The following is a 26,846-nucleotide window of genomic DNA, read 5'->3' as shown; positions in this document are numbered from 1 at the left end:
GAGGAGAGGAAGAGAAAAGGAGAAAAGAAAAAAGAAGAAAAGGAGAAAACAAAAAGATGTGCAGAAAGAAATGGAATGCAAAGAAAAAATTGATGAGAGGAGAAGAAAGGAGTGGAGAGAAAAGAAAGAGAAGATAGCAGAGGAATAGACAGGAGAGGACAGTGAGTTACCACTGCAAATGAACATTAGATCAAATCTTTCCCTAAATGTACTCACAGTCGGTACAATATCGCTGACAGATACTGTTGTGTAAATTTCTACACCAGCATGTCAACACAATATAAAAAAGACTGATATCCAGCTGTGCTCTGGTGGTTTTGTAGAATGGTAGACTTGTTGAGACCTCTGTTAGAGTCCACATTCAAAATAATAAGCTTGCTTTTTTCAAGGCTCCCTTTTTAAATCAATACGATTTGTTGGCTAATGCACATTGTAATGTATCAGAAGAATAATGAAACAGTTTTCTCACAGCTGGAATGGAATAACTGGATTTCGTGCTCTCTGTCTCAAGCTATTCCAGTGTTTCAGTGTTTTCCTAAAGCACCTCCAGCAAAAAAGCAAAAGACCTTATCCATGCTCCATAGCAACAAGGTGGACTATGGGCAATAAATCACTGCGTTGTACATAGCACCGCATGTGTATGTGGTGTCGTTCGTGTCAACGCTTTTCTCTACAATTAGCCATGACTCTCATGCGACTGTATTCAAAACTGACCCAAGGGCATTGCCGAAGCATAATGTAGACTTTACACAAACAATAACATGGCGCCGATTTGTTGGTATAAATAACAACTGGAGCACAGCCTAATAAGCGAGGAGAGAATGGCTCTTATTGTGTCGCTCAATATCTCAATATTCCTCTCAATATTCCACAGCAGGTGAGAGCTATAACTAGGCTATATCATTACAGGGTCTTGGAGTGCTTGCTAATAAATAATAAATGGACAGATAGTCACACACCATGGAGACCTTGTTGAAAAATGCAATTTAAACAGAATTGAAATTCCAAAGATTTTACTTTTCACGCTGATGTTGGCCATTACAAAGGAGCGCTCCATGTGCCAATTTCCATTCACTCAATCATGAGCAGCGGAGGTGGAAAATGCGGGAAAATATCTGCCACTGTGTTTTCTCCAGCCCTGCAGTTATAAGGCCTGACAGCTCATTCAGAATAGTATTTAGGGAATGGCAAACAAAACTGAGGTAGTGGTCTGTGCTAGATTTACCTTTTTTTTATTCACATCACTTCTCAGAAATCCTGCTCTTTGGCAGAGGCACAGGAATTAGGCATGCCACTCTATTACAACATACTTCATGATGTAGAGTAAGAAAAGTAAAGAACTTCGGCAGCATCAGGAAACTGAATATCTGCTGTGACAAGTACGTAAATATGCAATTATCAGGCGTATATTTTCGGAGACTCGATAGTGTTCTGATTCTAGAATAAGAAAAAGTCAACTACTGACTTATGATAAAAGGATTTACCAGACTAGGAAATCATCTCCAGATGCTCTGTTTTTATTCACTCTATAAAATATTCTCCTTCAACCAGTGAGCCTTGAGTGGTACAACTGCATTAAAAAATGTCTCAGGGGACGTCATGTTTTCCTGAGACATGTGCTGGGTGGAAGATCCCATTTCCATTTGTTTGTAAATTTGCAAATCTCAAGTTCAGATACACGCACTGACCACAATCATAAAAACACCTGTACACCTGTTTATTTACGCAGTTGTTCAGTTAGCCAGTCATGTGAAATGTGAGAAAGTTTACAGTGAGCATAAATTCACCAAAACAGGAATATAATGTTATCTTCAAATTTTAATTTTCTTTTTCTTTACTTAATTGTTTCACCAAAATTGATTGGTCTTTTGCTGTTCCACGATCCTCGATCCACCCCGATATGCCAGATGTCACAGTGGTAAACCGTGGTTACAAGTTACCAAAGCCTTCCTGTCAGCTTGAGTCAGTCTGGCCAATCTACTCTGTCATGTCTCAGCAACAAAGCTTTTCCTTGCTGCTGCTTACCAGATGTTTTGGCACCATTCTGGGAAAATTCTTTTGATTCCAATGCATAAAAATCAGCTGTTTCTACAATTCTCAAAGCAGTCTTTTTTAAGAACTTCTCTGTGTCAGTGAGATTACATTTCTTCCCTGTTCTGATGTTTGAACTGAAGCTCTTGACCTGTATGTGCAGGATTTTATGAACTGCACAGGCACTTTGCTAGCAAAGTTGTAGACATCTTGAGCAGACTGGCTTTTTACCACTGCATTTTTTTATACTGGCTCCTTAAACATTATGGTTAACAAGTAAACTAAGAACATAGTTCCATTTTTTTAAATAATTTTTTTATGATTTTCCAAGAGGTGTTAAAATATGTAAAAGTAAAATAATAATAATAATAATAATAATAATAATAATAATAATAATATTTCTATTATTATAGAACACCTATTTCTATTATTACCATTTATATTATAAAAAAAATCTATATATTCTAAAAACTATAATTTATTGTTTTTTCACTGTATTTTTATTATTTCTATTATTATTATTTGTTCCTGGATAGTGACTTCCCGAGCACCCAAGCAGCACCTGTGTATAACATCAAATTGGAAAATTTGATGAAACTGAAATAACTCTCTTGATCCACGCCGTGCACTTGTGCACTTACTGACCAGTTTCCTAGAAAAGACATAAAGCCTATTAAATTAAAGCACTGTCTAATACAATTCAAAAGCCATAATTATAATAAAGTGCTTTATACACTTTATGGACAAAGGTTTGTGGGCACATGTCCATAAGATTCACATGTGCTTTCCGAACATCCGATTTCACATTTAGACCACTGTTATAATAGGCTCCACTCTTCTGGTAAGATGTTCCACTAGATTTTGGAGTGTGCTTGTGGAGATTTGTGCTCATTCAACCACAAGGGCATTAGCAAAGTCATGTACTGATGTAGAGTGAGGAGGCCTGGGGTGCAGTCAGTGCTCCAGTTTTTCCCAATGATGTATAATAGGGTTGAGGTCAGAGTTCAATAGCAGGCAACTCCAGATCTTTGTCTTACCATTTCATCTTCATGGAGCTGGCTTTTTACACAGGGGTATTGCCATGCTGGAACAGGTTTAGGTCTCTTAGTTTAAGTAAAGGGAAAATTAGATTCTACAGCATCCAAAGATGTGGATAGATGACATACTCTGAACCTCGAACTTTGTGGGAACAGTTTGGGGAAGAACCACATATGGCATTTATAGCACATATAGTGTATATAGGATTGTACTGCATGTCTGCCTCCCATTGTAGAGTTTTTTTTTTATTTGTATATTTTATGTTCTGATGTGCACGGTAACAGACATTTATTAAAGCATTTTCAAAGAGTTTTATCAATATTTTAATTGCAACATCGCTTTACAACTCTATCACAGTTTGGTCAGACACATACTAGAGTAAATCAGTCGTATATTCACTTGTAGGTTGGGGAAAAACATTAGCCTACCCTGTAGGTAATGGACAATATAGTTCCATCTCAAATGAAGGCAAACAGATGCAGATAGGACTCATCTGCTGTGAAAGCACAGAACATTAAGGCCATTGCATAGTATTCTCCAAAGTACAGAACACTGACTCACTAGTGTGGGATGTCAGTTGAGTGTACTGTATTTAAAGGGTAAAAAATGACTACTGTTTTTATAAAACTGCAGGTTTATAGTGGCTATGCAAGAGTAAGACAACACCACAGAAACCACAAAACCCCTCAAGTCAAGAATTCAATATCCTTCTACAAAAGAGTATGAACTTATTGTCGTGTTTACACATTTTTATGAACATATGATACAGCATAAATATACCAGTCACTGGAAACTGGCAGGAAATTCAATACTAGCACATATTGTGTGAAGTCTGCATGGAGAAGTGGCTGCATTCCAATGTGCAGAATAACAGCAGGCGTAATTTATGGCAGCTCAGATTAGAGATTTAAAATTATCTTTCTTTTTCCTCGAATCAGTTCATTAGCCAGTCACTTCCTAAATCTACTGTTGTCATTCTCACCAAAATATTTTTTATCACATAAACTTACTCAATTTCTCCCTTAGACCTGGCTAGTGTCACTCCTACTCACGTGGATGTTCCTGAGTTTCTTCTTTCCTCTCTCCAGGCGGCTCAGCAGTGTACCAGGCTCTGTGGGCGTCTGCTGCAGCAGGCTGTCATCCACTGACACACATTTCCTGAGTGCTGCTCTGTCCCCCCACAGCTCTGCACCAGGTTTCGCAGACTCCAAAGGTTTAGGGACGCGTTTCACCTGCAACGCAGCGGCCGCCTCTCCTCGCTCGTATTCACGCAGCACTGAGCCTGAGAGAGGAAAACAGACACCTCAGGTGATAACTGACACCCAGAGAAATAAAGGGGGTGGGGGTGGGGGTGCATCAGAGAGAGGAGCTTAATGAGAACAGGAAATGTGATAATTATTATTTTCATTCACAGGGATGCTCATAATAAACTAGCTGTCAAAGCGACCACTTGACTCATTTCCTGTCTTGGTCCTGATCATTTTTTTAGTGCATCCCACTACTTCCTTCTGACAGCCATTACATTCTCCTGAGCTTACACTAATCATTGAGATGCAGAGATGAAAGCATGCATCTGGTGCAGAACAAACAAGTACTAACTCTGAGACTATTCCATTGAAGACAAAGAACAAGAAAAATAAAGATGACAAAGGGATATGATTAAAATACTACATGGAGCCAGTTTACACTATTCATTGGAGCCAAAATGGCATAAAGAAAAGAAAAATACAGCATAAAATCTGCAGCTTTTGAAGAAAAATTTCACACACAAAGAAGAATGACTTGTATTGCATTACGTTAAAATGCTTTTGGTCTTGCTTGAATAAAATACTTTTGTTCAACTAACGTTAAATACATTTAATACAATTTCATTTTGCTCATAGGAATCATCAAAATATTCCAGGCAAGATAAAAAAAGAATTGTCACATATTTCATTTAAATAAAAATGTATCCAATTTTCAATTGTCATCCATTTGGTTGAAAACACCTTATTTCGATTTCAGTTTTAGATGAACTGTTAATTCTATTTTTGCAATAACAAATATGTGCTATTGGGTCACTTTAATAAATAAATGACTAAGTATAATATCTTTGACTTTTCTTTTTGCTTATGTGCTATCTATGTTGGGGATTGTTAAAAAAAAAATCTGATTACATTTTTATGTATTTTATGCAGACACTTTATTCAGAAATATATGCAGCACATTTTCAAACACCACGATAAAAGCAGTTAATTAAATGCTGTGCCTCTAAAGTGGCCTCTAAATTTTTTTTATACAGAGATATTGAATAGATAGATAGATAGATAGATAGATAGATAGATAGATAGATAGATAGATAGATAGATAGATAGATAGATAGATAGATAGATAGATAGATTAAAACACACATACATAAATACACACATGCACACACACACACACACACACACACACACACAAGGTACCAGTACACCTCCAGGTGAGAGGGTGTCTCATTTCCTCGTATTCATTCCCGTCATCTGCAAAGCAGCAGTAGATCAAGTTCATCCTTGTATCTATCTAGTCAGCTAGTACTGAGTCACTGGAAGCCACATAGTGTTTAATCAGCTCAGCAATTAAAACTTCATGAGCGTTTTGCATGTATTGTCTTCCAGAGAAAAGCTGTTATGGGAACAGGAATGACCTCTGAGCCACTGTGATGAAACACTGCAGTAATTGTGAAAAAAAAAAAAAACGCTAAAGTAAAAACTAAGCAGATTCACTAGACAATGAAGCTCAGATGTGGAATTACTGGCACTTGTTTAGTCCACTTTCCTACGGCTTGTGTATGAACATTCCTTTTTTTTATTGCTTCTTTGTACTTTTGTTCGATGCTGGGAACAGTGCCAGTGCGAGAGGCTTTGTGGTATCACAGTCATACTTTAGAGAACATGTTTGGAGTGTCTCTCCTGTAGTTCATCACTATGGTGACTTTGATGGTGATGGCGGAGGGGAAAAGAGGCAGAGCTGTGGATCCATATCATGTGTCCCATTGTGCTGGATCATGTTGCCTCGCTGGAGTAGGATTCCTGTTGAGTGCTAGTATGCGAGGCTGTGTCATTATTTTCTCATTATGAACATGTATCTTTTCGCACCATCTGTTTTGTTAGATTAACCATGGTTAGTTTTGTAGTTTTTCTTTTTTTTCAGACAGCAATGCCACCCTATTCATCAGCAAAATAAAGCTTGTGAATGGTAATCTTCTGATGTATTTTGGTTGTGAAATTTCCAAGTCACAAAAATTGTACGAGCTAAAGAACCAATAGTAGCTAGCAACTTGATAAATAATTGTGTGTGTAATTTCTGTGTATGTTCAGTTTTTTTTCAGCACTCAGCAGTCTGTGATCTTTCTGATCATTGTATTTTAAATATTGTTCTATAGCCATGTAACTTTTGTTCACATGACAGCTTACTACTGTCAGCTCCAGAGATGGGTACAGCCCAACGAAAAGTCACTCTATACACACTGAGAAATCTATTCAACCAGATCTAGTGAGGTGACCTTCTGTAGGAGATATGTGCACTGCAAATTAGACAATAAACATAGTTACACCTTGACAATACACACTAATGCATGATCAGGCAGACATAGTGAGAGCTGACAGTTGCTTAAAGACAAGCTCCTGCTGAAAGGTTTGCTTATTTTTATAACACTCATTAAATGTGACAGTTATGCCATACCACCTGCAGCAAATAATTTATTTTTTATATCTATAAAGTTCTCTATTTTTAGGCATACTTCATATGGCACACTATGTTGTGTAAAACAGAACCTTTGATCATTATAAAAATCACACAACATAAAATCGGTAGCATGAAAATACCATTTTGATATTTTCTGTAAAAGTGGGCACAATTTTTTACATTCATGATACATAGAATGTTCCATTCGTTAGCTTTAAAATCTTCACTTGCTTAAATTTTGTCAATCAGGGTTTGACCAACAAATTCAATAGCAGTTATGTCACTAAGAACTGAGCAGATGATTACCTGCTCAAGACCCGGTCTTACCCCAGGCACTCGTGAGTCAACTCTTGCAGACTCAACTCTAATCAGCTCAATATACCCAAATCAATATACACCAAATATATCAAATATCTTTAAACACCTTCAATTCTAACTGAATCATGTACATGCTTAGTAATAACTTGATCAATTCAAACTTTTGATTCATTAATTCGACTATATTTTTTGGACTAAAAGTATTTTTGGCACATGCACTGATCTGTATCGTATTACACTAGATGATCATGTACTTTCAAATTACAAGTTATATAAAAGTCTTTGTGTTTCAGTGGTGTGTGTCTAATGAAAGTAATCATTCCTCAAAAATTCAATGACCCAAAAACCAAAAAAAAAAAAAAAAAGAAAGAAATTCTGAGATGAAGTCTTTGTTCGTGCTGTCTCTGTCTATCCAGTGCAGACAAGATAAAGGAAGGGGCAATTTATGCACAAACTCACTTACATTTCTTACTGCATGTTCAATTGTCCAAAAATTATTGTAACAAAGCATATGTAATGCTTATGAGTTTAATCATCATCATCATCATCATCATCATCAGCATCATCATAATATTCATCTTTCCAAAAAAAACATAAAGAGGGTGGTTTTAGAGCTGCTTGTCTGCTTATACAATAAGCATTAGCTGATCACATCCTGCTATTGAGAAATCCATTAAGAATGCTAGCTTTAAGCTAATATAGAAAAGCAAAGCATGAAAAAAAATAATTAGATAGATAGATAGATAGATAGATAGATAGATAGATAGATAGATAGATAGATAGATAGATAGATAGATAGATAGATAGATAGAGAGATAGAGAGATATAGATATATAAACTGATGGCAGTACTGTATTACATAGGTATGTATGACTAATAATCTAGTAATGATTAGTAATGAGGAGGGGTTCCCCTATTGAGTCTGGTTTCTCTCAAGGTTTCTTCCTCATTACATCTAAGGGAGTTTTTTCTTGCCACAGTCGACACGGCTGCTCATCAGGGATAAATGCACACTATTCACCTTGACTGTTGATTTCTGTAAAGCTGCTTTGAGACAATGTCTGTTGTAAAAAGCGCTATAGAAATAAACTTGAATGTGATAATACCAGCTAATATACATTATTATTTTGTGATAAAATGCATTAAATAGGCAATTTATACAATAGAAAAAGACCAAACCACATAATTTTGTAAAACATAGAATAGGCGTAGAACAGAAATAACCCAATACCCTGGTCTTACACCCTTTCTATAACTGTATTATGGATTCACTTCATTGAGCAAAGTCAAATCGCAGGAGATTAAAAGCAAGGTGTCAATGGCTGTTCTACCTTATGCTGTGGGTGTGTGTGGTTAATCACGCCTTTGCAGCGTGAATGATAAAAGACATTTTTATAGCGGAACGTAAGCTAGAGGAAAGAGCAGCAGGCCATCTATTGCCCTGTAGCATTTCCCTGTGCCGACATGATTAAACGGAACTCAAGAGACTTGCGAGATGAGAAACGAAATATTTTCAGTCTGAAACCATCTCTTTAGGAATGTTAACACAGCTTCCACCCTTTCCTGTTGCACTAGAACAAATGTTGTAGTGCCCTCTACAGGAAAAGTAAAGAGTGTGTACTGAATGAAAAAGACACTTGGCACTGATCAGAAAGGTTTACAGTAGCTCCTGCTAATACATATCAGGGAATCCTAAAAGTGATTTTTTTTTAAACAGCAGTGAATTGAACAGGAAACAAATCCAGACAGCTGGACAGTACAGTGTTTTTCCAGCTTTAAGATGCTGATTTGGTCCTGCCTGTCCACTGAAATAATAAATGCAGCTTTACTGGAAGAGGTCTTGCACAGCTGGCACAACATGCCCATCTACTGGATGCCAGTGACATCCAACTGTCTTTCATGAGGTTAAATAGTTATCAAAGTCTCACTGTAACATCAAGGTTGCTTTTTTGTGGACTCAATTAAATAATGACTATAATCTATCTATCTATCTATCTATCTATCTATCTATCTATCTATCTATCTATCTATCTATCTATCTATCTATTTATCTATCTATCTATCTATCTATCTATCTATCTATATATATATATATATATATATATATATATATATATATATACACACACACACACACACACACACACACACACATATATACATATATACACACAGACCTCACATTTCAGCAACAATTTGTATCCTCTCAAGGGACAATACTATAGAAATGAAACGTGAATATATTTTAAAGCAGTCATTGTGAAGCTTGTATTGCCTTTACAGATTTACTTTCCTTTGAAAATAACTCAACATGCAGCCATGGTTGTCTAAATAGTTAGATAGCAAAATAATAGTGAGTACACCCTAATGATAACAGCTGTATGTCGCTTAACCATGCAAAGCCACATGTCCTATTCATTATGTTCTTGTTTTTGTCTGCTTGACAGGACCATAAAAACGTGTGTATCTTGTATTAGAGCAGTTAAAAGTTTGTGATTTGAGTACAATTATTTCATACTGACCTCTGGATGTTCAACGTGGCACCTCAAGGCAAAGAACTGAGGATTCGAGAATTAGAATTGTTGCTCTCCACAAAGATGGCCGAGTCATACAGAGGTTTTTTTTTCAAGACGGGTTCCACTCGGAACAGACCTTGCAAGGGTCGTTCAAAGAAGTTGAGTCCTCGTGCTGTGCGTCAGGTGCAGAAGCTGCTTCAAAAAACAGACGGAAGCTCCGCTTGTTAGTGCTCAGACAATATGTCACACACTGCAACAAGTCTATTTGCATGGCCGTCGTCCCAGAAAGGAGCCTCTTCTAAAGCTGGCTTACCAGAGCCACAAACAGTTTGATGAAGACAACCTTTCCAAGAGCATGAATTACTGGAACCATGTCCTGTGGTCTGATAAGATTAAGATAAACTTGTTTGGGTCAGATGGAGTCCAGATGGTGAAGAGTCTGGAGCTCTGGAGTCTGGAGTCTCCAGAAGAGTCTGGAGCTGCATAAGTGCTTCTGGTACTGGGGAGCTGCGGTTTATTGAGGGAAACATGGAACACAACATGTACTGCGACATTATGTAGCAGAACATGATGACCTCCCTTCGGAACTGATTCAAACACACAGCTTTTTTTCCAACATACTAATGACCCCAAACACAGCGCCAAGATGACCATTACCTGCATAGGAAGCTGAAGGTAAAGGCGATGGAGTGGTCTCCAGACCTGAACACTATTGAGCACCTGTGGGGCATCCTCAATCGCAAGGTGATTAAGTGCCATGTGTCTAACATCCAGCAGCTCCTTGATGTCATTATGGCGGAGAAAAGAGGATCCCAGCAACAACCTATGCAGCTCTGGTGAATTCCATGCCCAGGAGGCAGTGCTGGATAACAATGGTGCTCACTAAAAAATATTGACTCTTTGGACACAGTTTTGACATTTTCACTTAGGGTGTACTCACTTTTGTTGTTAGCTATTGGCAATAATATTTAGACAATAATGGCTGTATTTTGAGATGTTTTCCAGAGGACAGCAAATATATACTACTATACAAACGGTACAATAACTACTCTAAAATGTATCCAAGTTTCATTTCTCTAGTATTGTCCCTTGAGAAGATAAACTAAAATGGTTGCTGAAATGTGAGGGGTGCACTTACTTTTGTGAGATACAGTATGTATACATACATAAATAGTTAGCATTATAGCATTGTCAACAATAAACCTGAACCTTTCATGCTTAGACCAACAACCAGTATAGTAATTAAATAAAATAATATCATGACAAAATTGAAATAATGCAGCAAAGCATTCTGACTCTTCAGATCACTAGATCTTTGATACGGGTGCAAGCATGCTACAGTGTGAAATCGCATGTTTTGTCTGTGATTTTAAGATTAACATTGTTATTAACCCTGTTTTTAGTTTAGATTCACCTATACTGATTTGTAATCCGATCTGATTGGATAACAGACACTCCAAGGTGTGCATTTACATTTCATGTACAGATAAAGTAGTTCCAGGTGGGTCTTCAGTACATTTAGCTCCATATCACTTTGCCAAACTTGATTTACGCTAATAATATAAAAAAAAAGAATAAAAAATGATTGATAGGCCTACTTGTTTAAAGGTTTTTTTTTTGTTGTTAATTAATTCTACAAAAAAAAAAAAAAAAAAAAACCAATAAATAAGTATATATTTGTACTTGTTCACAGACTTTTTCTGTCTGAAATCACACATGCGCTCTGTCTATCTCTTTCTTTCCCTCTCTGTCCAAAAACTGCATATCAGTGGTGCAAGCCTCTCGTTACTTGTTACTCTGTTACTATGCGTCGCGTCAAAGCTGCATTACCACTTCGGGTGTCCATGATTTTCTAATATTTAAACAGACCCCGGTCAATTATTCCTTCTATAGAACTGAATAAATGCATACATTAGCCAGCACATGGACAGCTGGAAAAATGAACAGTCAACAGAACAACAGAATAATCTAATAATTTCAGACAGCCTAAGCCACTCTACACTGGCTTCACAGTGGTTATCAGATGCTGATTATCTTAAAAAACCTTCACAGTGAGCCACAAACCCCTGAAGAGGATGTAGTGGTCCAACTCCCACCTACTGCATTACATTACACCAAGTAGCATGAGATTCAATACCCACAGGCCTCCTTCATAAGCTGTTGATTCTAATGCTAATGCTGTATGTCTACAGTGTGAAAGCTCTCTCAGAAAACCCAGATTTTATAACATCACTTGAGCATCAAAAAAGCTGCAGGGCTTTGATGGTCCTGCTGAGGGAACACATTGTTCTAGGTTACAAAAAAAATTATTCTGTATGCAGGTTTATGGTATATCAAATGCACTGAAACATCAGCGTAGGAACAGATGTACAGTATAGACTACAATGTATGTACTAGAACCTCCATTACAGTAATGTTGTAAAAGTCACATCCTGCCTCACTGCTCCACCCATAATGAGTGTGATAATAGCTCTCTGTCTCTGTTGAACAAGGAAGGCTTGAAGTAGAGGCGACTGATCTGCTCTCAGCCCATTGCCGCTAGCCACTGTTGTTTTAGTTGACAGCTTCTTGACAAAAGAATCGCTCATTAAGCCATCAGCAAGCTTTGACACAGCAATTGTTCCACCACTAATTAGGCAATGTCTGCAGGTGGCCGCCACAAGTACAGTGTGCAATTAGGAGCCATTTCCTTGTCCAACAAGGCACTAATGACAGGGTCACCTCTGTTGATTGGGAGTTTAACTGTATGCATTCTTGGCCTGGTTTTCACCATTCTATAATAATGTGGCTGCTACACACCTCCACAAAGGCTCGACATGCACGTCTTCACAAACATGCCATGCATAAATCTCCACATTATTTGTGTACTTATTATAAGTAGTTTTCTCTTTGTTTGTACAATTGAGAACACTGCCAATCTTGCCCAGTCTAGAAGTCAACATGCCAGTTTAGCATACACCCACTCTCTTTCTCTTTATATAAATGCATGTTTATGTTCAGCACATTTTGTGCCCTAGGCAAGCCTTACCCTTTCTTTCTTATCTCAAGACGGTCTTGTTTCTATGACCGTTTCCCTTTTACACACTAAATCTTCACTGCATTTGTATGGTTTAAATCAATGGCTATAAGCATCAACAGTTCTGAACATTTTTTGTAGTTTTGTTACCAATTTTATTAATATACATTTAATATTTCTTTCTGATAATATCATTTATCTTCTCCTAGTAACTCAGTTGTTTATAATCTGTCAGATGTGCCCCCCAGTGGGAGATACTGATACTGCAGGCTAGGCCAGTAATATTGAACTGTACTTTTGTTGGCTAAAATACGTTTGATATTACGAGTGTTAAGAAACTCTGAGACGGATATAAGCTCAGATGAAAAGCTGATTAGACAGGCAAACATCTAGGGACACATAAATGAGTAAAAATACACATCAAGTAAAAAACTAGTGCAACTCCAAACACCAACTGTCGATAAGGATGCCTCAGCTGTCAACAAGTCTAGCTCTTCTTGTGACTGAAATACATTTAAAATAAACATCAAACAGAAAACAATCAAACTTGTCCTGATTTTGACCCTGTTTGGATCAATTCTGAGAAAGTGTCAGATCATCACCTGCTGTTTCATCGTTTCATAAAAATCCTACAAACATTCAACATCTCGCTGAGTGAATGAATTTTTTACTTAATGGACAAGAAAACAGAGTCCTTCCACCACCAAGTGAAAGAGGCATAACAAAAAATACTTGCATCTGTAAAGAAGAAAACCTATTATAGATTATTATATATTATAATTATAGTATTTATAATTAAAAAAAGCTGGTAGATGTTATTGAAAATTCTTTAAAAGCTGATATCATGATTCTGATATAACAGAGTGATAGAGTTTTCTTTCTATTTGCATTTAGTCCATCAGGTTTGTGTCCATCAGCTAGGTGTACCTACAATTGGTCAAGTTAGTCAGAATGCCAGTGGCACATGGCTGTATGAATAGAGCTGATTTTATAACCGCCATAAATAAACTATTATATAATATGATCAAATACCATTGTCAACAATATTTGATGACTGAACTAAGTTTTTAGAAGGACATAAATTTTTTAAATCACAGTAAAGGCTGAAAAGTAAAAACTTTTTTACTGTTTACCAAGGTTGTGGATTTACCTGAAGCGTTCCAGTGCAATCCTCCAGGGCTGGCTGCTAGACGCCGCCTCTTCCTTACACTTGCACTTTGCTTTGAAGAGAGTGTGCCTGGCTTCTGAGCTGGAGTGGAGGTCTGCAGGGCCACAGGGGACTGAGGGGTCACAGAGACTGGCACAGTGCGGAGAGGTGGCACATGACAGTTTTCCCTTTCTGGGGAGTGGTTCAGATAGATAGACTTCCTCTCTGGGGGTCTGCTGGAAATACACAGTTTATGTGATTTTTTTAGTGATTCTGCTAAGTAATAAGGCAGAAGCTCTACAAATAGAAAAAAATATCTTGAAATTCTTCCTGACATATTTGACAGAAAAAAAGTGTGATGTAATGAATGAGTAGGTGGTGATAAGAAGGTATATAATGCATTTTAAGCTATAATATTCTACAAATCAAGCTTTTGAATAGTTCCGTATTTTTCGGACCATAAGCCGCTACTTTTTTCCCACGCTTTGAACCCCGCGGCTTAAACAACGAAGCGGCTTATTTATTAATTTTTCCTGGGTTTTTCCCGGTTTCACAAACTTGAAGCCAAAAAACTAAACCCCATAACATTAGACCAATTAAATTTCCGAACGGAAACGAAGAAACGCACCTCACCTGTGTGATAAACTCCCCAGAGAAATACAGTAGTTGTGAAAGGAAGGAGGAAGACAGTGAACAATGACTTACTTGGTAGGCTCCTGTTTAGATACAAGCCGTTGTAGAATATTGAGTCAGGGTGAAGGGAGAGCTCGCTAACTCCAGTTACAACAGAAATCATATAAGCACAGACAGGTTTCCAAAACTTGTGCTTCTTTATATATCTTTGCAACAGCGTTACGGGTTAGTCAAAGAAACTTAGAAATTAGCATCAGAATATAAAAAGGACATAATCCTCCGTTTCCACACACGCAGTAATAGCGGAAGTATGCAGTGCCAGTCTTTTCCCAAAATACCGCTACGCTCCTAATAAAACCGCAACATATTTCACCCGTCATACCGTGTGTAAAGTGTCTTTCGTTAAAGCCTGTGTAAAGTACATTAGTGTAGACAGGTTAGGGTTAGGGTTAGGCTTATAGACAGGTGCGGCCTATTTATGTTAAAAATAAAAATATTTGTCAAATTCAGTGAGTGCAGCTTATAAAAGGGTGCGCTTTGTAGTCCGGAAATTACAGTAATTTGATTTAATTGATGATTTTTTTGAATAATGATTTTCCAACATCAGCCAAATTTTGTCAGTACAGCTTCTGACAAAAACACTATAAAAACATTATATCATCATTACACTCAATTTTGCACAGATATTCCACACAGTAAACTCAATTCTTAAAGATTCTAATTCTCATCCAGTCCAATCTTCAGGTCCACACACACAATCCACATAATAATATATATACAAAAAAAATTAAATGCAGACTCCAAATTAGACCTGAAAGATATCAAATTCCCTGTTGGTCTAAAGTACCTGCTGATTGGAAGTGTATAACTTTGGCTTTTCCATGATCCTCTCTTGTATGACTTCTTCTTTTTTCTTCTGAGTATAAACTCAACCAGGCGTTCCACTGTAAACATGCTGCCCACGTAGCTGCGAATCCTTCATTCATCACATCACAAAACTGAGCTCATGACGATTTTTCACAACACTCCTCCGTGTAATCTATATTTGCCATATGTGTGTGGTGGCAGCTCATTTGTTAAGAACTCCCTAAGTGGTATAGTCAGAGTAAAAACACAGGGTGGTAGAAGGCCCCCGGATAAAAGCAGAAGTAATGCTCTCTTGTGATCAACGTCCATCATAAATATTGAATTTCACCTGCGGCTAAAGTGTGCCAACAAAGAACGCACAAAAGCCACGTCAGTCAATCAAGAGTCAAGTGTTGCGTGTATCTGATTGTGAGTGAGCCAGGTCCTGATCGCCTGAAGCGAGATATGAGCGGTTTCCACAGTATACTTCTGTATCCATTAAGAGATGCAATACCAGTTGTATGGTAAACTATTCTTTCCACTGTATCCAGTGTAACAGCTCAGTGGCAATCTCCTAAAATTATGAATTCTCTTTTCATTTTTGTTGCCCTTCCACAAGACCTTGACATGAATTTGTTGGAGAGCTGTTCAGATTTCTGAAACAGATATCCATTGTTCAGGCTGCACTACTCTAGTGACTAAAAGCTGACAAGTTTCTCTTTTGGAAGCGAAATGTGCCATGTTCATAGAAATATTCTTGATATTACTGCAGAAACACAATTGCAATAAACAGAAGAGTAGAATGTTGTGCACAAAAAGAACCAGTTATCTTTCCCTCTGATATATTCTAAATTTCTTAATTTACTCTATCATTACTAAAAATACATCCCATCATTTACATCAAAAGATGTCCGCTTTTATCTCTTTTTTTGCAAAACGAATCCTTAGATATAGCAATTGGTGGCGAAGCAGAAAGCCAATATGAAAATCTGCTAATTATCACTTTCTTGCATTGTGCATACTAATACTGATCATATACCGATCAATACCAATCTGGTATTCTTACTAACCATTCACTTAACACTTGAGAGTTAACACACTGATGTTTCAGACCGGACTCAACACCCACTATCTCATCCTGTTTTAACACAATACTCACTTTGCATATCTTGCACAGTTGAACTTCAGTAGGAAAAAATTCAAAATCTTTTTTCTTGAACTTTCTATTTTATCTTTTTAGTTCACTACAACTATATAAAAGTGTGTATATCCTTATACTATTTTTATTCTTTAGTTTGATTTCTTATGTCATTTATTCACCTTATCTTATCCTTCACCTTATGCTATTCACCACTTTATCCTAGTCAGGGTAGCAGGTTCTATCCCAGGAACATTTGCCAAGATGCAGCAATGCACCTTGGATGGGATTTCAGTCCACCACAGAACACTATGGTTAGTGTTACACATTTATACCCTCCTTTATACCTGGGGCAATTTAAACTTATTTGCCACCTACTGGTAATTTTGGGGCAGTAGTGTGGAAACTGGAGAATCCATAGTAATCATAAACAATCAATCAAAGTTCTATAACATTCTGTTCACTAAAATTCATATGAAGTTGAAACTTTCTGAATGATTAGAATTCTGCTGATCTATAATAGCAATTGTCCATTAGCACACAATTTTCTTAGAGCTGCCATACTGTGCAACTCAGACCATCCACACTACAATAGTCAAGATGATGATACATTAAAAGGGCAACCTGCCTCTGAATCCCATTCAATTCAATTATGACATCTAGTGGACACACGCATGCATAATACTGCACAAGAGTATCTGCAAGGTTGGACAATTTGTTTGTGCTTTAAAAATAATAAAGGCAAATCAAAACACCATGCTCATCAAAAACATTGCAAAGAGAAAATTATGACTAGAAAACAAATGACAGGGAAGAAACAAAGCAGAAAAGTAAACCAAAATATAAAACCATAACTGATTCGGTCAGATAGCAATAAGCAGCTGGACATCTCCACCATTCAAACATGAACTGTAGACATTCTGCAGGTGCCTTACCTATTTTCAGCATCTCCAGATTCGCTATCGGTGGACACTGGTGAGGCAGAGCAGGTCGAGTCCAAGCTCCTGGGCAGCAATGTTGATGGCATACACAGCCACGACTCCAGATCCATGAACTTAGAGTAACTCAGCATCTCTAAAACACTGCACACATCCATTAAAATAATGATCAGGTAAAAGATCTCTTTAAAGAATGTCAGTTGGTAATACTAGCAGGAAACACCTGATGTGCTGTTAACATTTTGCTTAACATTTGGATAATTAACAAAACTGAAACAGCACATATTAATGTCACAAAACACACAGCTGATACCTGTCCTCTCCGATGCCTGGGATCTCATCTTTCTCATCTGCCGTGTGGAACACACAGGATGCTCGCGATTCCCGAGGAATCAACAGGCATGTCTTCTCAGGTTCATAAGCCATGTTGAGCCATCTCTAACCACGCACCGAAGAGAACAATAGGGGACAACATTAGGAACATTTTTCTGGTTACAGAATGAACTCTTACATAATGCACTTCCAGAGGTTTATTAGATGATATGGATTTATCTGTGCAAAAAAAAAAAATTTAAGGTGCAAACATATGTGCAGTTTATTGAAAATGTATATACATTATTTAAAAGTTAATTAATTGAAATATATTTCGTTTAGAATTTATAAAAAAAAATGAAAGGCAAACCAATTTACTGGAGACAGTGGGGTTTATGGACAGGGTTTGGAAACTGAGCTGAACTGTGACTCAGAGACAGAAATAAGGAAAATTGGCACAGCCAAAGTCAGTGTGAATAAGGAATATTATGGTAAAGACTGGTAAGGAAAAGACACACACACACACACACACACACACACACTTCACATAACAGCTTCCTAACATTCCCAGCAGAGAAAGAGGAGTAATATTCATTCATTATCTCTCTCTCTCTCTCTCTCTCTCACACACACACACACACACACACACACATACACTTCTCCCTCTCTCTCTGGATGTTACCATATCCATGCTCCTCATTCATCCATCTTAAACTCGTTCGTCCCTCAACATTAGCTTCATGCTTCTCCCTATTTTATTTATTTATTTTGAACAAAAAGCGCCCCACTGCCACCCTAACTTTGGATTTGTTTACTCTTCTGTCCACATCAGCGTTCGCTCTAAACCTCCATAACTCCTTCTCATAGCTTTCTTCCTTCATGAAGCTAACTCGGCTACCTCCTTTGTTCTCTAGATCTGCTCTGTAGCCTTTTTTTTCTTTCCTCTCCAACTCCAACTCCAAACATCTGCATTCAGTTCCCGAAAGTCTGTTCAAAACTGAGCTTCCCGTGAACTGCTCATCATTCACAAGGAAAGCAAAGAAAAGTATATATATATATATATATATATATATATATATATATATATATATATATATATATATATATATATATATATATATAAAAGGTTCAGTAAAATAAAATAAAAAAATAAAAAAGGACAAAGTTTTGGACAAAACTCACCATGTAGGGTCCCTGTTCGGCATCAGGAAGTGACCCAATCTCTGCACCCTCTGTCATCTGGCACTTATTCTTTGCAGCGAAAAGAAAACTTTCCATGTCTAGAGTAGCGTCTCATATTCCGCACTCGGCTCTCTGTCAAAGTTTTAATGTTTCTTTTTTTTTCGCTGAGCTATTTTGAAATGTCGATTTCGTTTAGACGTTGCAGAGAAAAAGAGAGAGAGAGAGAGAGAGAGAAGGAGTGAGAGAATCAGAGAGTCCGAGCTTCAGAAAGAACAGACGCCGGAGGGAAGACAGCTTTGGACAGGAAATATTTGTGTAGTTGCAAAGGGAAAATTGCGAAGCTGCAGTAATTAGGCTGTGGAGTTTAGATAAACAGTGCATCTTCATCCCCAGGATTCATCGCTTATGAGCAGAGACTCGCATGACTGCTTCAACTGGCTCTCTTCGGAGCTTGGATAGAATCCCACATTGATAAAGCTGCACTATGGTGAAGCAGAAGTGGGCATGGAATGTAAAAACCATCTTTCATCTCGACATGGCAGAGTCAGTCTGGCAGAGATGGCTATCAAGTCAAGTTAGTTTTATTTGTATAGCGATTTTAACACTGGACATTGTCCCAAAGCAGCTTTACGGCGATAAATAGGTTATAAAATATTAATTGATATGTTACGTATAAGTTTAACACTTAAGTTCTTCCCTAAAGAGGAAGCCAGTGGTGACGGTGACAAGGGAAAACTCCCAGAGATGATATGAGGAAGAAACATTGAGAGGAACCAGACTCAAAAGGGAACTTCATGGATTTTTGGGCTGTTCACGTGGAACCATCCTCAGCTGCACTGCATGATGTCCAACTAAAGATAACTCCATAAAGTGTAGGGCATCTGGATGAATCAGATGAATCCTCCTATAATAAGCAGCTATAATATGTCTAAGTGCATTATAAAGGGAAAAACATTTTGAAGAGTTCAGAATGTTATAGAAACTACTGGATTTAAACTGTTCTCAGTTTAAATCAGTTGCATAACATTTTCAAATCAGACTTTTTTGGCATATTCCTTAGGCCTACTGATTGATTAAACAACTTAAAAAATATATATATATAAATCCTTATTTAATTTATGCAGTGTAAAACAATTTTTATAGTTATAAATGATATAACATCGGTTTTATTAGAATTAATTCGTACCTGTAGCTCTCTACTGGTACAGTACTTTGTTGTTCTATTGCATGTTATGTCTAGTGAATAATAAAAACAACTATGGCAACTGTAGATCACACATTCACTTAACACCATTAGGACATCAGTAAGCATCCAGATTCCACAGTTTCTACAATAGGTTTTTTCATTAAAGATGTTGCAAACACGTTACATAATGGAAATCATTTGGCATGGTTGTAATTGTTAATAGTTGATGGTTTGTAATTTGTAGTGGAAACTATTAGAATTTGTTTAACGCTTTTATTGTTGCTTTTTTTCAGCAGGGCAGATTTTCAATACATCATTAGCAGTAATTTAGAAGCAGCTTTTACCAGCTTGCTCTGTGTTGCCAGGAGCTGGTAACTGGTCAGGCAGAGCTGGATATTTCAGCTGGAAAACCTAGCTGTGGGTTAGTTAAAATGTTCTGTACATTGTACAGTTTTTTGTTTGTTTCTTTTATTATGCTATGCAAAAGTTTTTTCACAAGCTTACATAGAAACTATGTTGTTTCCCCGAAGGATGAGTCTTTTGTATGTTGTATGTTTTGCATGTTGTCATGTTAAACTCATTGAAAGTACCTAAAACAGGCCTCAAAGACAAATTTCCTCTGTATTTTGCAGAACAAAAATATATGTGTATTTTTACTCTGTGTATATACAAATAAAGCTACAATCTGGCATGCTGACTAGAACCTAAAACGCATACAATTATTGAGTGTTACTGAGATGTTCACATGTTCTTTAAAAAAAAATTAGAACACAATATCTTCTTTTCCTGTGTAGTATGTCTCTGTGCAGTCAGGAAGTTGGAGGAAAGAGCCACTTGTATTCTGTGTATGGAGTTTACACGGATGTAGATTTAGAGTCAGATTATAAGCAACTGGAGTTTGGAGAGGATGAAAGCGTATAGATGGTTTAGGACATCTGTCAGTAATCCACATCATGGCAGCGTGTCCAGGACACTGTTTGCCCTTGCAGCTGTGGCCCAATGATTTGTTTTGCTTTCTGGGATGATGTGGCACCCTGTTGGCCTTCATGGGCCATGAATGGTTGTTTTCTCTGACCCCACTCTCCCTGTCTGAGTCAGTAACAGTAAAAGGATCAAATATTTTTTGAAAGTTCAGTAAAATGCTGTTATAGCTTATGCATTATACTGACTTTCTGAAAGAGATACATGTTAAACATTTCAGATGAGATCTAAATCAGGAAACTGTACTTCAGCCTCAAATTATGAAATAAATTTCTTTAAAACAATAGTGGCCGGTGGTTTGTCATCCCATCCAGTCAATTTTCCCACCTTACACAGAGTGTTCCTTGGATGAGCTCCAGAACCACCACATCCTTGACCCATTTAAAGCAGTTACTGAAGAGTGAATATTATATATATATATATATATATATATATATATATATATATATATATATATATATATATATAATATGATAATACTAAATATTGTGTTTTCTAACTGAAATTAGAAGTTAAACAAGTTAAGCATGGTAAGGGTTAATATGTCCTGTGATAGGGTGAGGAAACAGGAACTCCCTCTTGTTTTACTGATTCCTTATTTCAGACTGAAGATAGACATCGGACAAATACCCCTCCACAAAAGACATGGTAAGTTAAACAGTGGGATTACTTCTGACGAAACTGAAAGCTTTTACTGTAGAATAGTAAATGCATTAACTGCACTCTTACTTGGTTTATGTAAGCTTGCAGATAGGCATAATTTTTGCAGTAATGATGTAATTTAAATATTCAAATATGTTGAAAATTAATGAACTATCGGACTGCTAATTACTGCTAATACAATATTATTTCATGTTATAACTTAATAATGGAATAGTTAAAGCAAAACTCAAAACTTCCAACTTTGTACAAACTTTCCTTTTCTTTTTCAGATGATATGAGGGAGAAAAGAAAATGGGCCACTTAGTAAAGCTTGAAGCTTAATCACAGTGTTCTAAATATCTGTAATTCTACAGCCAAAAGCATGAGTGCTGAGCAGGCCGTGAGGACAAACTCCATCTTAGAACAACATCTGGAGTTGACAGTGGCCACTGGAGGAACAGAGGAATCCTGTTATCGCTGCACTCAACCATTCAGTGCTCCTGACAATTGGCATTTCAGTTACAGCTTCAACTCCCATGGTTCCATCATCTCCATCCTGGGACTGGTGCTGCTTTTCAGCAGTCTCTTAAGTTGCTGCTGCTTGGCCTTGCTGCACTGCACTGGAAACTCAGATATGTCGGAAAAAAATAGACAGTCAGCAAGCCAGTGCACTCTAGTGGAGAGTTTGAGACCCCACTATATATATATATATATATATATATATATATATATATATATATATATATATATATATATATATATATATATATAGGGGGACAATACTATAGAAATTAAACTTGGATATATTTTACAGTAGTCATTATAAAGATTGTATAGCATTATAGATTTACTTTACTCTAAAAAAAATAACTATTTTAATTAATAATAATAATATAATAAGTAAATAATAATAAAAAATTATTGTAAAAAATGGCTGGCAACAAAATTGAGTATGTAAACATGTGAAAACTGGGTCCAAAATGTCAATTTGTCAGTGAGCATCATTGTTATCTTGCTTTAATCATTGTTAATCAAATCAAAATAATGATTTTAATAAAAATGCTATCTCTATTTGTCTGTGATTTCTCAAAATTTCCTCCAGCAGCATGCAGTTGATAAAATTAAGATGATAGCTAAAGTCATTAAATGGATTAGGATTTAATCACTATTTGTGAATTCACTGTTGGAGGATGGAGGAGTAGCATGGAGGATTAAAATCTTGTCTCTGCAAAGCTCTATATGCACTCTGTCCTTTGTGGATGGCCCTGCTGGTGCACTCTGGGACATTTCAGCAAAGACGCAAGACAATGGTTTACGGTGTCTACATTTTTCTCAGAGCACGGCGTGAGGAATGAAGCTTTGCCATGGGGTTTATGGAGTTCTACCTGGAGATTGACCCAGTCACTTTAAACCTCATAATTCTCATTGCCAGCTACGTGATCCTGCTCCTGGTCTTCCTCATCTCCTGTGTCCTCTATGACTGCCGAGGCAAAGACCCCACTAAGGAGTATGATCCGGAGCCTCTTGCTCCACAGCAGCAGCAACCTCTAGTTCAGGCTGTGGCAAACCCTCCACCATCTGCCCAGTATAACGAGCACAACAGTACAAGTGTCAACAGCTATGTGCCACCCACCCCTGATACCTGTGAGAAGAGGAGCACTCTGGTATAATTGCCTGCAGGTTACTTCTGTTTTTTTATTTTTTAACTGGGCAGTAATTCCTCCAAAGCCAAGCTTAAACAGGTAAGGCATTAAAAGTTTAATTTCAATCTTTAAACTGCAAACAAATTTTACATTAAATCAAAATAAGTATAGAGCACATAACTTTTTAGGCTCTAAAGCAGTGTGTCTCATTTTGGGTTATTTTCTAGTACATACCATCCACCATCCATGAAAATTCATTTTCACGCCTCAGTTTCTTGTTATCGCGTGGCTGTTTTCAGAGAACACATTAGATGTGTTCTTAATAAAAATGGATTATATTTGATTTGTGACAGCATTTGCTTGCCATTATCCTGGAAGAGCCATTAGAAGCAGACAGATTATCTCTAGCTGCATCACATCACTGTTGCGTCAGCTCTCAGCACTGTTCTCTCTCTCTCTCTCTCTCTCTCTCTCTCTCTCTCTCGCTCTCTCTCACACACACACACACACACATCCCCGTTATGCTTTTACATTTTCTGTGTAACTACAATATTTCCTACTTGTGATCCAATTTCTTTTTCATAACTTTTTTTTTTTGCAAGCAATTTTTGAGCACGATGCTTCAAATATTATAGGGATTTGTGTGGTTTTTAAAAAGGTTTATAAAGTTTTGGTCACAAACACTATCATTGTCTTTAAATACTAATTGGGGGAGTGGTAGCTCCAGCGGTTAAGGCGCTGGGATACCGATCGGAAGGTCGGGGGTTCAAGCCCTGGTATCGCCAAGCTTCCACTCTTGGGCCCTTGAGCAAGGCCCTTAACCCTCTATGCTCCAGGGGCGCCGTATCATGGCTGACCCTGCGCTCTGACCCCAGCTTCTAAGCAAGCTGGGATATGCGAAGAACAAATTTCACTGTGCTGTAATGTATATGTGACAAATAAAGGCTATTCTAGGCTAGTCTATTCTAATTTGATCATTTTCATATGCACTTTTGAAAACTTTATATTGTATATGATTCAGTTGCGACAGTCAGCCTAGTGTAATATACAAAACATGGTTCTCTAGGGCACCTCCCTTTCTTTTGTCTCACATAATGTGAATGAATAAATGAATAAAATATATATCTAAAAAAATAATAATAATGAAAGAATGAATGAATGATTATCACAATTGTTATTTTGATGTGCCACCTTTGACAAGACATATGCTCCAGAATTTGGGAAATTTTGAATCGCACAACAAAGTTGGCAACATGGAAAGAATTAAACTAGGGTTAGCTACTGCATCCTGTTCCATCCACATTTTGGTCCATCTCTTTTTGCTCATGTTTCATGCTGTTTCACCAGATTTCTGAAAAGGACATGAATATCCTAAACTAATTGCAGTTGTCAAGGCTTAGTTTAAAAATGTATTCATTTGGCCTAAATATGATAGTTGTTATAATAAGTGGTAATTATACAACATGGATAATTTTCAGATGTTTTAAACACTTTTTTTTATTTAAAAAGGTCAAAATACAGTATATTGCTAAAAGTATTTGAACACCTGACCATTGTACTCTTTTATGCTTAATAAACATTACATTTCAAAGTCATTAATATTAGGTTAATCCCCTTTTTACTCCTCTAAGAACCTTCACTATTCACAGAAGGCTTTACAGTAGATGTTAAAAACAGACTATAAAGTAATTTGTGACCATTCAGCCACAAAAGCTTACAGTAAGTGAACATTGGTTGGTGATGTCAGGCGAGAACATTTGACTTGAAGCCGATGTTCAGCAGCTTTGTTTGCAGGTCAGTTGAGTTTTTTTCCACAACAACTGTGGCAAACCATGTCCTTATTAATCTTTGTACACAGGAGCATTGTCATGCTGGAGCAGGTTTAGATCCAGTTATCAATAGGTTGTGTGAAGTAACAGTTAGGGGCAAGCCCATCTATAGAAACCTTTGGTCATATAGTGTTTTATTTAAACTTGAATGCTATTTTGCCATGTATGATGACTTCTATACTATAAACAACAGTTTATAAATATAATTGTTATACATTAATTATTTGCTGGCTCACACCTCTACACTTCAATCAATGCCAATGTACTGTATTATTGTTATACTATAGAACCTTTCAATAACATTTAAATGCTTTTTCTTTGTTAAATACAAAAAAATTAAATGTAAGAGTTTCACTCTAACATCTTATATTTGAATCAATTTGAATGTTTCATAAATGCATGTTTTTACTGAAGCATTTTTGTAATGACAATGGTGCCAAAAATATGGTCAACATCCTGTAGGTCAGTGGAGTCAAAGGGCAATGGTGGGTAAACAAATAGCTCACAAGCTGACAAATTACATTGGAATCTTATCTCCCACTTACTAGGCTCTCAAAAGGGAACAATGGCAACGCAGTACTGCCAGTATATAATAAACATTAAAGCAGAAAAAAAATATTCCTTTTGCATCACTCTGAAGGCAGAACAGTATCTGTCACAATCAAGACACACTTCCAGTTTGAATTACCAGCACACATTAATGTTGGAAACGGTTGCTTTGTACACATCTGGATCTCTGATTTCCAATGGTCTCGGAGTGTAGGCAAGTTATTGAAGCTTGTAAAAAAAAAAGCACATTTGTACAGTAATGTGTCATAATGTGTCATTTTTACAGAGCACCAATTTGGGATAATATCTCAAATAGCTTTTAATGTTGTCAACAAATGCATAGTGGAAATGGTTTTGGGGGATGGTAGGGGGTATAACAATCAGATAACCCAAGATACAAGAGCTAGCATTTAGAGAGCAGAGAAAGGTCACACTTTCTTTCGGCTTCTCTTTAATATAAACAACTTAAATTAAACTGATCATGTAGAATGTAAAGGGAAAAAAAAGGTATGGTTGATGTTAGGACACAACCTGGATTGTTTGGAGATTCACAGATACAATGTCCTGAGTTTAATCCTGGATTTTGCCTGTTCTACTTGTGTCAACATCAGTTTCCTGCCTCCTCCCAAAACATAACTGTAATAGCACTGTTGGCTAAGAATTGCCCAAAGATGTGAAAAACTGCATGATTGGTGCTGATCTATAATTCAATGAGGTTCCATACAGGAAATTTATCTGTCTTGCAGCCAATATTTCTAGGATAGGCTCCTGATCTTTGAAAAGGTGTGACACATACAATGGAGTTAAAAGTTTTTCTCACTCACCCACCTACCTCCACATATGCATCTTCATTAAATGTCTTATTGCTAATTTACCAAATGTTTTTTTAACAGTTTTTTTATATTTGAAAAAAATATTATATATTAATATTTTTAACAATTCATTTTTTCTATTATTTCTATCTTTTAACACATTATTCTCTGAAACAGAGTTGAATTTTAGAGCAAGCTATACTTACTTATAATTGCACAGCATTGTGATAATAATTTTTAATAACAAACCAGTATTTCACATATTTTTTTCTTTTCTAGTGCCATCTATAATCCAGGTCACACAATATGAATACTTACAGATTCTAAAAATGGTGTCAGCATAAGTATCTGGGCGCAGAGATCATCAGAGAACACTGGCTGGAG

At 36.9% G+C, this 26,846-nt stretch overlaps 1 protein-coding gene across 3 annotated transcripts in view; it reads right to left on the bottom strand.

Annotated features, from left to right (window-relative positions):
• ankfn1 (ankyrin repeat and fibronectin type III domain containing 1) overlaps positions 1 to 21,073 on the bottom strand; it is a 71,683-nt gene extending 50,610 nt beyond the window's left edge. For 2 of the 3 annotated variants that reach the window (XM_046854092.1, XM_046854094.1), the window contains exons 1-5: positions 18,821 to 21,073; positions 17,640 to 17,764; positions 17,324 to 17,470; positions 13,775 to 14,007; positions 4,122 to 4,351 (exon numbers count right to left, since the gene is read on the bottom strand). In XM_046854092.1, coding sequence (XP_046710048.1) covers positions 4,122 to 4,351; positions 13,775 to 14,007; positions 17,324 to 17,470; positions 17,640 to 17,764; positions 18,821 to 18,916 — 831 coding nt within the window. In that variant the 5' untranslated portion in view covers positions 18,917 to 21,073. The remainder of the gene's footprint in view (positions 1 to 4,121; positions 4,352 to 13,774; positions 14,008 to 17,323; positions 17,471 to 17,639; positions 17,765 to 18,820) is intronic. The other variant, XM_046854093.1, reaches the window with a different exon arrangement.
• Positions 21,074 to 26,846: the final 5,773 nt, after the last annotated feature.

This window comes from Silurus meridionalis, chromosome 7 (assembly GCF_014805685.1).
Source record: "Silurus meridionalis isolate SWU-2019-XX chromosome 7, ASM1480568v1, whole genome shotgun sequence".
NCBI classification, from domain to species: Eukaryota; Metazoa; Chordata; class Actinopteri; order Siluriformes; family Siluridae; genus Silurus; species Silurus meridionalis.
The sequence above is the reverse complement of the archived record's forward strand: the minus strand, read 5'-3'. Positions and strand labels throughout refer to the sequence as shown.